The sequence below is a fragment of the Eumetopias jubatus genome, unplaced genomic scaffold, assembly GCF_037043125.1.
Source record: "Eumetopias jubatus isolate StellerSeaLion01/CBP00866 unplaced genomic scaffold, mEumJub1_p1.0 scaffold_9, whole genome shotgun sequence".
Taxonomy (NCBI): domain Eukaryota; kingdom Metazoa; phylum Chordata; class Mammalia; order Carnivora; family Otariidae; genus Eumetopias; species Eumetopias jubatus.
Genome location: NW_028274815.1, coordinates 32,720,281 through 32,733,671, shown reverse-complemented (window position 1 = coordinate 32,733,671; position 13,391 = coordinate 32,720,281). Strand labels below are relative to the sequence as shown.

At 39.6% G+C, this 13,391-nt stretch overlaps 1 protein-coding gene across 1 annotated transcript; it reads right to left on the bottom strand.

Annotated features, from left to right (window-relative positions):
• Window positions 1–348: 348 nt before the first annotated feature.
• LOC114219672 (large ribosomal subunit protein eL42-like) lies at window positions 349–683 on the bottom strand. The gene has a single exon (XM_028117229.2). It carries the CDS (start codon window positions 681–683, stop codon window positions 363–365), a length of 321 nt encoding a protein of 106 aa, XP_027973030.1. The 3' UTR covers window positions 349–362.
• Between the last annotated feature and the right edge of the window lie 12,708 nt (window positions 684–13,391).

Here is a 13,391-nt window from a genome sequence, read left to right as displayed (position 1 = left end):
GGTAAAATGGGATTAATTTCTATACTACCGTCCCTCTGGCTGTTGAAGAATTAAAATGAGATGAGTCATGTAAACTTCTTAGTATAGTGCCTAGAACATAAAATAAACATTTGTTGTAGCCCCCAGAGTCCTGTTTAAGAAAAGGATTTCTCCCCAAGAGTTAGAATCACCGCCCACGCCAGGGCTTCTCAAACTTCAGTAGGCCTACGAATCCACCCCTGAGGAGACGTTGCTAAAATGCTAATTCCATTCAGTAGGTTTAGGGTGGGACCTAAGAACTTGCACTTCTTTTTTTTTTTTTTTTTGAAGTGAACATAACCTCATGATTTTATTGTTTTTATAATATTAACAAAATATGAAGCTTAGAACTGGATCACTTGGCCCTTTCTCTTCTTATCTCCTCCCAGTTCAAAATGCTTGCATCTCTTAATAGCCAGCATTCTCTTAGATCTGCAATTGGGCTCAACCCATTCAAGCCTCAGCACAACCTTCTTTGTAGTTTTAGCCTTTTTCCAGAAAATCGGCTTAGCCTGCCCACCATAGCCACTCTGCTTCCTGTCATAACGCCGCTTTCCCTGGGCATAAAGAGAATCTTTGCCCTTCTTGTACTGTGTGACTTTGTGGGGCTGGTGCTTGCCACACTTCTTGCAGAAAGTCCCGCGGGTTTTAGGAACGTTCACCATGTTTGCGAGAGCGCTATCGGCACGGCGAGAACTTGCATTTCTAACTAGTCCCCCTAAACCAATGCCCAATGCCACGCTCTGCCAAGCTGGTAGTGTTAACAATTCTGCCTCAGAGAAAACCTAACACATAAGAGCCTTTCATACCTGTTATCAGTGTGCAAAAGAATCGTCAATTAACTGGGAAACTTTAAGAGTGCCGCCTTTTGGTTACTTAGATGTTCTAGTTAAATTGAGGTTAATCACTACCACGTTTTCAGTCTCAGCTCCCAGAGCATCTGTTTCTAAAATATATTATTAGTTCACTTTTTTTGGCTTTGGTAAGTCCAGGACATAATTTAATCTTCCTTTGTTGATTTGTGAGGCACTTCAGGCTTTTGCAGCACCTCGGGTCATTATTTAGAACATTCATTTTCATTGCCCAGTTCCATAGACACAGGAGTTCTAGGATAAGAAACTGGGCTGAATATTTCAGACTCAGAGCATAGGCTGAACTCTGTTGGAGGATTTTTACATGTTTCAACTAACTCTTTGGAATGAGTGTCTTTTCTTGCTGTAAACTGAAATGAAGTATGATTTTCTGGTTGTGGGAAGGGCCCAGTTGTGCTCTACACAATGCGACATAATAATACCAAGCCAGGGATGGAGCCAGGGCCTCCCTTAGATAGGCTGCCCTGACTGACCTTCTGTGGAGAGCGCTCAAGGAAACATCCATAGCAGACCTTGAGGACCCCAGAAGCCATTTTTCCTCCCCACTTACCCAAATGCTCCTTCCTCCCCAGTCTTGTCTTCACAAAAAATTAGGGCAGCTTCCAAGCCATTTCTCAAATACATAGACTCAGGGCTGCTACTACTGAACATCTAGGAAAGCTGTGTTTTTCTTTAGCTTGTGGTAGTTTTACAGAGGTTTTCTGCTCCATGGGGTGGTCATTTCTCAAGCCATTTCAAACACAACATCAGTTAGAAACCACATGGACCATGTCTAGTCTTGCCCAGCTATTTTTCTCAATTCAGTTCCATTCCCTTCCTTCTCCTCTATTCCCCTCCTTCCTTTTTCTTTTCTTCTCTCTCCTGCCTTACCTCAGTAAGAATGGCTGGGAGAACACATGGTGCTCACACTCACCCAGGAGGTCACGTCTTCTCTCCAATGCTCACCCTTTGTTTCCAACCCTTGCCCTCTGAGCTTTCTCTGTAAACACTAGTTCCATTCTTGTAGGAAAACTTGGTCTCCTTTTGACATATTTAAGTCAGGCCCCATTTCTCCTGGATGTTTCTTTGATTCGGAATCTTTTGTGAATGCCTGCTGGTCTCAGCGCACATGCGGGCTGACCAAAGACTGCTGACAAATGCTCCTTTGGGAGCCTGAAACATATCAAGTCTGACCCTCCCTTCCATTTTGGTCATCAATAGACATGGATGTGAAGGTCTGCTTGAACTGCCCTGCAGCACCACCCATGCCCATACAAAATAAACACAAATCTAACCCCAGAAGCTCTGAAGGATGATGGAGATCAGTTGTAGCCAACAGAAATATAATGTGAGCCCCAGACGTAACTGTGAGTTTTGTAGTAGCTACATGCTTAAAAAATAAATAAATAAAAAGGAACAGGTAAAATTAATTTTAATAACGTACTTCAATCCCTTATATTTAAAATAATATCATTTCAACAAGTATTTGATGTAAAAAGTTATCAGTGACACTGATATTTTACACTCTTTTTTCCCTACAAAATTTTCAAAATCCCAGGCACGTGTCAGTTTGGACCAGCCACACTTCAGTGGCTCAGTATCTGCACATGGCTCCTGGCTCCCCCACTGGAAAGAACAGAATGTGGCTATTTAGTGATTTTCATAAAGGAGCTGGGTGAGAGCTTTTTCCACAGTGTATCATAAAGGCTACATCCTTAAAATCTTTCTTTAGACCATTCTCTCCACCCAAGACCACTGCTAAGAATCTCTCTCCCCACCTACCCCCATCCCCTCTCTGCTCTGTCTCACTCTCCCTTTCCCCTCCTCCTTCAGAACTTGCCATTCCTGCCCCAGGGCCCTAACACTGAAAACTCTCCTGTGACTGTTTTTTCTTTTTCCAAAACTTCGACCTCCCGGAAATTTGGTGAATCAAACTGTCTCTTTTGTTTGCCGATTCGTAAGGGTTCACGGTTGAGCTGAGCACCGGCGTTTCTCGTGGGGGCCATGCCTGGGTGAGCACTGGGGCTCCACAGCCAGGAACAGATGAGCCGCTCCTCAGATGCGTAGGGACTCCACCACGGCAACCGAATCTGCCTGCGGTGAAAAAGCTCCAGCTACCCAGCCCACTTTCCAGAGCCCTTCTCAGGACAGCTGCCAGCAGGGCAGCTCTGACCAGGAGGGTTAAGGCAAGAGAAAGAATTCTGCTCCACCGCCAACACCGGTCCCTCCCGATAACACCTGCGAGTCTTGGGAAGGAGAGGGTGGGGGAACATGGATGCAAAGCAGCCCTCCCTGGACCCCCAGTTTTATTATAGTCAGCTGCAGGGGCTACAGAATTAATCATGATATGTTTGTACAGCTTTTCTGTCGACACCAATTATATCTACTCTCTGCTTCTCTAAGACTCAAATGTGCCATCCCCCAAAGACATGGAGGTTGAGTTACAGCTTCCGGTGGTGGGAATGGATTTGTTCATGTTCAGTTCTATCCCCCAGAAGATTCCTTATGAAACTCACAGTTTTACATCATTAAGTTGGGATGGAGATGGCAAATTCTGCTCATAAGGTTAGCTGCTCTATCTATGGAAAATAGACACATATAGTAACATCTAGGTGAGCAGTCTTGACCTTCTTTAAGACATTGTTGGATCCAACTGAATGAACCCTCAGTATTACTCTATCCACACGAAAGATATGATTGGACCATACAGGATCTACCCCCAAAATGACCCAAATTATCACAGGATCAGGAGAGGCCTAAAGCTAATCTCTTGAACCCAATAGTTTTCTAAATCAATGCAGTACGGGCAGAAAGGGGTCATCCAGGGAGAGAATGGATTCGACCTGCATTCAGTTCAGCATCTTTCTCCTCGTATCAATCTCTCAGAGAAGCCTTGGGCTTCAGAGAAACCTGACTACTCTTCATACACCCTCTGTATCTCAACATTGAAAATATCTAAGAAATATCGATTGTTCCTTTCATTTTTCCCTGGTTGAATCGAGTCATTCTAACATTGAATGGCTTTTTAATATCTTTGACACTGTCCTCTCCTGCCTGCCAATAATAGAGTGCATTATACGGCTGGTGAATTTTCTCACTTCTTTTCTCAATTCAGCAGCCAGAACTGCTTCTCTCTAGTTGGCTGAAGATGAGGATGTCTACTCTTGCTGACTTTTGTGCCTCTTCCTTGCCAAAAATCCATAATATTTAAGGTTTTTAAAAGTTTCTCAGCTTTTTTGAGAGGGTATTATCTGTGGCCAGAAATTCAGTGTTTCCTAGATTTATTCTATGGTTAAAAAGTACCTAACACAGGTCTCTACTTCCTGGCAATCCTCAAGAAATATTTGTCAAGTGAGACAAGTTATGCAAGAATTCTACACACAATCCAATTAACTGAAAGATGTTTTGTTGCTGTTGGTAAGTATAGGAGCATGTCCTTCCGTGTGTGGTACAGAGCTAGTTCATTTATGATACTTCTCTCTGCTGATCTGCATGATGATAATTTCAGAAACATTTAAGAAGGTTGCCGTCCAGTGGAAAAGGTGTCAATGAACTAGAGGCTGCCACTAGCTAATTGTGTTCTTGGAAAGTCACTTAATATCCATGAACCACATTTATCTTTGTCTGTTAAAATAGACTGGATTAAATCAGTGGTTCCCAACGCACAGGTCTCACTTTGGGGGCCTCCAAATCCCTGGGCTCTCCAAGTCCATGTGTACACTTAAGACGTTATAGATGAAATAAATGACATGCTTCACTAATATAGGTGTAGTTATTTGTTTCAAATATATGAAATTACTGTTCTGATTAATAAAGATTTTTTTAAAGAGTTTATTTATTTGAGAGACAGAGAGAGAGAGCATGAGCAGGGGAGTGGGGGAAGAGGCAGAGGGAAGGGCAGAAGCAGGCTCCCCACTGAGCAGGGAGCCCGATACAGGGCTCAATCCCAGGGCCCTGAGATCATAACCTGAGCCAGGGCAGACACTTAACTGACTGAGCCACTCAGGCGCCCCTAAAGTTTAAATTCATGTAAACGATTATTGAATTCATAGGGCCATATTGTAATTATGCACCTTCTCAATCCACAGATGCTACAATGTAAGTCCTACAGAAAGAGAATCCAGGACATGTTGAGGTAAAAAAGGGGTTCTCACACTTGAAAAGGCTTAAGAACCTCTGTGTATAGTGATCTGTAAGATCTCTTGCAGCAATAAAATTTTGTAGCTAAATATTTCTATTTTGACAGGGGGTTCTTCCATGTTCTAACTCAAAGACTAGTAAAGGAAATATCTGAGCATGGAGCAGACTCGGAGTAACCGTCAACTTCCACCATGCAGGCCAGACCTCCCCTGGTCAGCCTGTACTCTAATTAACTGCAAAAGCTCTTGCAGAGGAGAGGAAAATTCCAGATGAGGGCTATTACTGTCTTAAAAGATTTCTTGAGACTTTTTTTTTCTCTTCTCTGTTCCATTTAACTGTCAACTCACTTCTGGCTCTATGTTTCTGGAATAGTCAATCTACATAAATTATGGCAGCCAAACATAAAGCAAGTAATCTACTCTCAATTATAGCCAAAGTGTTTTAACTTGAAACCAAGAAGTCTTTTCAAAATAGGCACATGCAAATAGTAAGCAAATTATACCCAAACCACAAACCACTTCTGGGAACCATCTAATTTTTTTTTTTTACCTTGACATAAGCCTTGGGATAATCCTGATGGTGAGAATTATTCCGAGGGTGTAGGACCATATAATCGTTTATGTAAGAAGCCAAGTTTAATGGTTATAAAAATAAAAGGATATAATATCCCTTTAAAATTTTAGTTCCAATAGAGTTAACATACAGTGTTATATTAATTTCAGGTGTACAATATAGTGATTCAACAATTCTATACATTACTCAGTATTCATCACAATAAGTGTACTCTTAATTCCCTTCACCCACTTTACCCATCCCCACACCCACCTCTTCTCTGGTAAGCATCAGTTTACTCTCTATAGTTAAGAGTCTGTTTTTTGGTTTGTCTCTTTTTTTCTTTGTTCGTTTGTTCCGTTTCTTAAATTCCACATGAGTGAAATCATATGGGATTTTTCTTTCTCTGACTGACTTATATGACTTTGCATTGTGCTCTCTAGATCCATCTGTGTCATTGCAAATGGAAAGAGTCCATTCTTTTTATGGCTGAGTAATATTCCATTTTATATATATCACATCTTCTTTAGCCATTCACCTATCAATGGACACTTGGGCTGCTTCCATAATTTGGCTATTGTAAATAATGCTGCAATAAACATAGGGGTGCATATATATTTTTGAATTAGTGTTTTCATATTCTTTGGGTAAGTGCTGGAATTACTGGATCATATGGTAATTATATTTTTAAGTTTTTGAGGAAACTCCATACTGTTTTCCACAGTGGTTGCACCAGTTGTATTCCTACCAACAGTGCGTGTAGTTTCCTTTTTCTCCCCATCCTTGCTCACACTTGTTGTTTCTTGTGGTTTTGATTTTAGCCATTTTGACAGATGTGAGATGATATCTTGTAGTTTTGATTTGCAAGTCCCTGATGATGAGTGATGTTGAACATCTGTTCATGTGTCTGTTCACCATCTGTAGGTCTTCTGTAGAGAAATATCTGTTCATGGCTTCTGCCCATTTTTTAATTGGATTATTTGGGGGTTTTTGGTGTTGAGTTGTATCAGTTCATTATATATTTTGGATCCTAATCCTTTATCAAGTATGTCATTTGCAAATATCTTCTCCCTTTTAGTAGGTTGTCTTTTAGTTTTGTTGATTGTTTCCTTCATGGTGCAGAAGCTTTTTATTTTGATGTGATTTCAATAGTTTAATTTTGCTTTTCTTTCCCCTACCTCAAGAGACACATCTAGAAAATGTGGCTACGGCTGATGTCAAGAGAAATTACTGCCTGTGCTCTTTTCTGTGATTTTTATGGTTTCAGGTCTCATATTTAAGTCCTTAAGCCATTTTGAGTTTATTTTTGTGAATGGTGTAAGAAAGTAGTCCAGTTTCAGTCTTTTGCATGCAGCTGTGCCGTTTTCCCAACACCATCTGTTGAAAAGATTGTCTTTTTCCTATTGTATATTCTTGCTTCTTTTGTTAAAGATTATTTGACCATATAATCGTGAGTTTATTTCTGGGCACTCTATTTGGTACCATTGATCTATGTGTCTATTTTTGTGCTAGTGCTAGTGTGCTAATCAAAACAATACTGTTTTGATTACTATGGCTTTGTAGTATATCTTGAAATCTGGAATTGTGACCTCCAGTTTTGTCCTTCTTTTTCAAGATTGTTTTTGCTATTTGGGGTCTTTTGTGATTCCATAAAAATTTTAGGATTGTTTGTTCTTGTTCTCTGAAAAATGCTGTTGCTGTTTTGATAGGGATGGCATTAAATCTGTAGATTGCTTTAGGTAGTATGGACATTTTAACAATATTGGTTCTTCCAATCCATGAGCATGACTATCTCTCCATTTGCTTGTGTCATCTTCAGTTTCTTTCATCAGAGTTTCATAGTTTTCAGAGTATAGGTCTTCTGCCTTCTTGGTTAAGTTTATTCCTAGGTATTTATTCTTTTTGGTGCAATTATAAATGGGATTGTTTTCTTAATTTCTCTTTCTGCTACATCATTATTAGTGAATTGAAATATAATGGATTTCTGTATATTGATTTTGTATCCTGTAACCTTACTGAATTCTTTTATCAGTTCTAGTGGTTTTTGGTGGAGTCTTTGGGGTTTTATAAATATATGGTATCATGTCATCTGCAAATAATGAGTTTTACCTCTTCTTTACCAGTTTGGATGCCTTTTATTTCTTTTTCTTGTCTGATTGCTGTGGCTAGGAATTCCAGAACTATGTTGAATAAAAGTGGTAAGAATGGACATCCTTGCCTTGTTCCTGACCTTAGGGGGAAATCTCTCAGTTTTTCACCATTGAGTGCGATGTTAGCTGTAAGTTTTTCATCTATGGCTTTTATTATTGAGGTGTATTCCCTCTGAACCCACTTCATCGAGGGTTTTTATCATGGATGGATGTTGTACTTTGTCAAATCCTTTTTCTGCATCTACTGATATGATCATATGGTTTTAATCCTTTCTCTTGTTGATCTGATGTATCACACTGATTGATTTGTGAATATCAAACTACCCTTGTATTCCAGGAATAAATGCCATTTGATCACAGTGAATGATTTTTTAATATTGTTGGATTCAGTTTGCTTATATTTTGTTGAGGATTTTTGAATCTAAGTTCATCAGACATGTTGGCCTGTAGTTCTTTTTTTTTTTTTTTTTTTTGTCATGTCTTTATCTGGTTTTGGTGTCAGGGTAATGCTGGCCCCATAAAATGAATTTGGAAGCTTTCCTTCCTCTTCTATTTTTTAGAATAGTTTGAAAAGAATGGGCATCAATCTTTCTTTAAATGTTTCACAGAATTTACCTGTGAAGTCATCTGGTCCTGAACTTTTGTTTGTTGGGAGTTTTTTGATTACTGATTAAATTTCATTGCTCGTGATTGGTCTGTTCAAATGTTCTATTTCTTCCTGTTTCAATTTTGGGAGGATATGAATATTTTTTAAAGAGATAAGGAAAGTACAACTTACTTATCATATGTTCCTTCAAGGACGGACAATCTTATTTATCTTTGCATCCCTCAATACTTGCATTTGTTTATGGTTGTTGTTACAGATAAATATTTGTTAAGTTGTGAATTTCCTGAATATTAAAAAAAGCATTAGAATTGAAAGAGGATCTTGATCACCCCACAGTTAAAGAGGATAGGATTAGAAACTATCAATCACAGTCTGTGAAGTTAATATAAATGATACAGAATTGAAGAATATTTATGTGAATGCATTTTCTAAGGGCTTAGTGAAAAACAGACAATAAGCCAATAGACATATCACTGTAAGGTGATAGGTATCGATCTTTCCACTATCTTAACAAAATGACTTCTTGGGGACTGATATATCAGCTTACATGTGGAGTTAGCAAAGTACTGTGACCACATGAAGTGACTAAAAATATCAGAGGAATGACCTACAGGGACTTTCTCTCCAATCTAAATATGCCAAAGAGTAGTCGGCAGTAAAAAGAATGAAGCAAAATGATTGAAAAGAGAGGTGGATCAAGATGATCAGGAAATACAGAGTTTAGGCAAAAACAAAACAATTGACTTAGAATGTTTCAGAAGAGAGAAGGCATTGGTGAGTTTGTGACATGTGACTAAGTCGTTAGCATGACAACAGAGAAACTTCAACGAAAGAAAGAATTATTTACAGGAATAATAGAAGTGGAAACCAACATTTTGTTTTAGTAAACACAATTCTAGGCACTTTACTTTCTCATCTAATTCCGTCTTCTCAATTCTGCCAGGTAGGTACGTGCAATATGATACCATTTTATAGATGAGGTTGAAGAACTTTGTCCCAGGTTACCCAACCAGAAAATGGCAGGACCAGGACTCTTTGACATGATTGATGCTCAACATTATGTGGATCCCACTAGGGATCCTAATGGAAACCAAAGAAGCAAGGGATTTAAGGAGCAAAAGGAGAAGCACCTTTGACTGTGAAAAGTTCAGCGTTGACTTCTACTAAGTTCATGAGAAAAACCTAGCTGCCCATAGAAGAAAGGCGAAATGGTCCACTCTATAAAACAAAGGGTCTGAGAATCATTTTAAAAGAAGGAGAAGGAAGGCATTAGCAGCAGAGGCCATGACATTGCAAGACACTCTTTACAAGACTTTTGCACAAATTCTGCTGCTATGGCTGACAAGAATAGCCAAAGGCAATGATATATACAATCTGGCAATCTGCCAGAGAGAGGCGAGAAAGAGCTGACTGTTGGGGTGAACTTAAAAGAAGTCACTAAAAGGGCGCCTGGGTGGCTCAGTTGGTTAGGCGACTGCCTTCGGCTCAGGTCATGATCCTGGAGTCCCGGGATCGAGTCCCGCATCGGGCTCCCTGCTCAGCAGGGAGTCTGCTTCCCCCTCTGACCCTCTTCCCTCTCGTGCTCTCTATCTCTCATTCTCTCTCTCTCAAATAAATAAATAAAATCTTAAAAAAAAAAAAAAAGAAGTCACTAAGAGAGAGTGCAAAAGAAATTTACTAGATTTTGAGCAGGGAAAAAGCCTTTGGCTCAGACAACACAAATCATACACACACCAACTAGACAATACCACAAAACAGTGTAATATCAAGAAGCATGGGAAATATTACTTGTGATATAGACTATACGAAATATAGGAAATCAGATCTTGGTGCTAGATACCATTTATGCATTTTACTATAATTTTTTAAAAGATAATCCTAAATCCAAATTTGAAAAGTATTTTTAATTAGAATTCAATTAAGCAAACAAAGATCAGTGAGGTTTCATTGCATAATAGGGGAAGTACTGGATTGAAAATCTAGAGATTTAATATAATATTTTTAAGCAAATACATTGACATTTCTAAAATGGAATTTCCTCACTGGTAAACAGGCTATAATAATAATAGGAGGCTCAGAGGATCTTTGTGAACATTAAATGCAATGGTGTTTGTGAAAACTGCCAGTACTATTTGGTCTTCATCATCATCATTATTATTATTATTCCTGCCCCAGTCCTACTTAGCACTGTGACCTTAAACAACAGTAAAATGGAAGTGGAGATGGTGGGTTAGACTAGATTATCCCTTTAAACTCTCACATTCTCTACTTATATGAATCATCACTTTCTCTTCAAAATTACATCAATGTATTTTGTAATAGATAAGCAATTAAAATGTGTAAGAACACAGCATCCCCATACCCCGTGGGTAGAAAGAGAAATGAAACTGACAAGAAGAGAAGCAAGCTGCCTATCTGATCCCATACATTTTTAAAATAATATATTTTATTTAACCAATATATCTAAAATATTATCATTCTGCCATGTAATAAATATAAAAATGATTAAGGATATGTTTACATTTCTTTTTTATTGAAGTGTAGTTGACACACAATGTTACATAGTTTCAGGTGTATAATATAGTGATTCAAAAACGTCTATACTTTATGCTCTGCTCACAAGTGTAGCTCCCATCTGTCAGCTTAAAAAGCTATTACAGTACCACTGACTATATTCCCTATGTATGTAGGGAATTCCCACTGTATGTAGGGAATTCCCACTGTATTTCCCTATGTGTCATAAGGATACATGATTTATTCATTCCATAACTGGAAGCCTGTACCCCCAAATCCCCTTCACCCATTTGGCCCATTCCTCTACCTCCCTCCCCTCTAGCAACCATCAGTTTGTTCTCTGTATTTATGGGTCTGTTTCTGCGTTCTGTTTATTTATTTGTTTATTCATTTGCTTTCTGCACATACAATTTCAAAAGTGCCTCCTCCTAATGTTTGTCCAACTAATGTATAACTGACATCACATTTACTCCCAAGAGAGACAACCCAGCATCACATCTTCGTGTCCCAGATCTCTGGATGATGCACACATCTCTGACATCCAGATATCGCTCCTCTTAATCTAACAACCTGTAGTTTAAATGACCAGTGTAATGATCCCCTACACCTCCTTGACAAGGTAGAGGAAAGAAAACCGCATATCTTCAATTACAGGTCTATTCAGAAAGACCTACATGACACGTGCCACAGCATGTACCATACCCTGGAGAATAACTTACATTTTGACGGTAGAACCAATCTGACTGCTCAGGCTTTGCCCTGTGGACAGATCACCTAAATTCATTATTCTCCCAGGCATGCCTGAAATGAATGCAAGACAAAAATTCTTCTGGAGGTCCTGCTCCTTAGTGTCTCTTCTACGTTTGGTGTTATTACAAGGACCTGGGGATTGCCTCAGAAACCTAGCAATGCCAAGCTCTTTGGGGTTGTCATTTCTCTGGCAAGTCAATACTTCTTTTTTTTCAATTTTGCTTATTTATTCGACAGAGAGAGAGTGAGAGAGCACAGAGGGAGAGGGAGAAGCAGGCTCCCCACTGAGCAGGGAGCCCAGTGCAGGGCTCAAACCCAGGACCCTGGGATCATGACCTGAGCCGAAGGCAGATGTTTATCTTACTGAGCTACCCAGGTGCCCCACAATTCAATACTTCTTAAACCCTAGTCATCTACTGATTGGAGCCTACTTCTATAAGTGAAAACCAGAAATCTTGTCTAATCGTGTCCTTGATTACAGACCAGACTCTTCTGCATATCTGTCCCTTAGCAGCAGGTCTTAGCTCTCAGCTAAATGACTCCTCAGCTAAATGATAGCTAATCAGTGCTGTGCCCAAACTGAAGCCACTGGGTGACTGTTTCCTGGAGAATGAATTATTGCTTCACCACCAGCAAATGCTCAGCAGGATAGTTTGGGAGAAGGGCTTAAAGGATCAGGCTTCCTGATTTCTCAAATTCCTCCTGATTCCCATCACATCCCCTCCCATGTCTCCCATCTCCCCACTTCTGCCAATACTAACTTCAGCTTGGGGCAGGGTTATTGGCTTTTGTAGTTCCCGTGAGGTGCCTGATTATCTGGCCCACAGCAGTCTTAGATTACCACTCACATCCAAATCGCGGAAAGACATCTCTTAACAAAGTTATGTACTATTTCCTTCCTTCTTTCAGAGGGACCAATTTATGCTTAAGCTTTTTCTTTTCTTGAAAGATATGCAAGAAGCAGGCAACATCCTAAAATTTTGATGACTCTTCTAAAGCTCCAGTCTCATCAGGCACGTGGTCTGAGTCCAAAGAAATAACAGGTGACCCTTCAGCCATATGTTTAAGAAGAGCAGAACAAAAGGTGTAAACTTTCCTGCCCTTGGTATGGGGGGTGCTCTCTGTCCTGTGCCACACTTAGATTCATCCAAATCCTCACAATAGAGTCTATCCCTAGCAATGGCATATTCCTAGTACCAATTCTATACCTTTTTACAGTTATAAAGGACAGAAAACCAACGCAAACTGTCTTAAGATGAACAAAGGAAATTTAGTGGTTTGTGTGACTGGAAAGCCCAGGAGTAAGACTTCAAGCACAACCAGATCAAAGATCTCAAACAATTCACCTGGACCCTTCTTGGTTTCTCATTCTCTTCCCTCCCTTGTTCTTGTTCTCTCTCTGTCTCTCTCCCTCTATCTCTCAGACCTGCTTGTTTCATTTTATTTATGGTGGCTTCATTCTTCATCTTGCTATAAATGGACTGTTCACATGACAGGAAAGATGACCACTGGCATCCCAACCATATCCATATGGCTCATAGTCCATATATGTAACTGAATTCAAGAATTCAAGGGCCCTGATTGGCCCTATTTGGATTATATGCCCATCATTTGCATAAATAATTGTGGACATTTTATCACAACTAACCAGGTCTAGGTATCTACTCACTCTGAAGTGATAATTGCACCAAAAATACATGGGTTAGGGGAGCAAATATTCTTCAATCAAAACAAAACAAAACATGACACTGAGCAGAAAAGCACAACAGATGTCCCATCATTCTGGAATACTTGTCTTCTATGCTTGAG

Coding starts and splice junctions, on each gene's coding strand:
- LOC114219672 (XM_028117229.2), bottom strand. CDS start 683: ATGGTGAACGTTCCTAAAACCCGCGGGACTTTCTGCAAGAAGTGTGGC.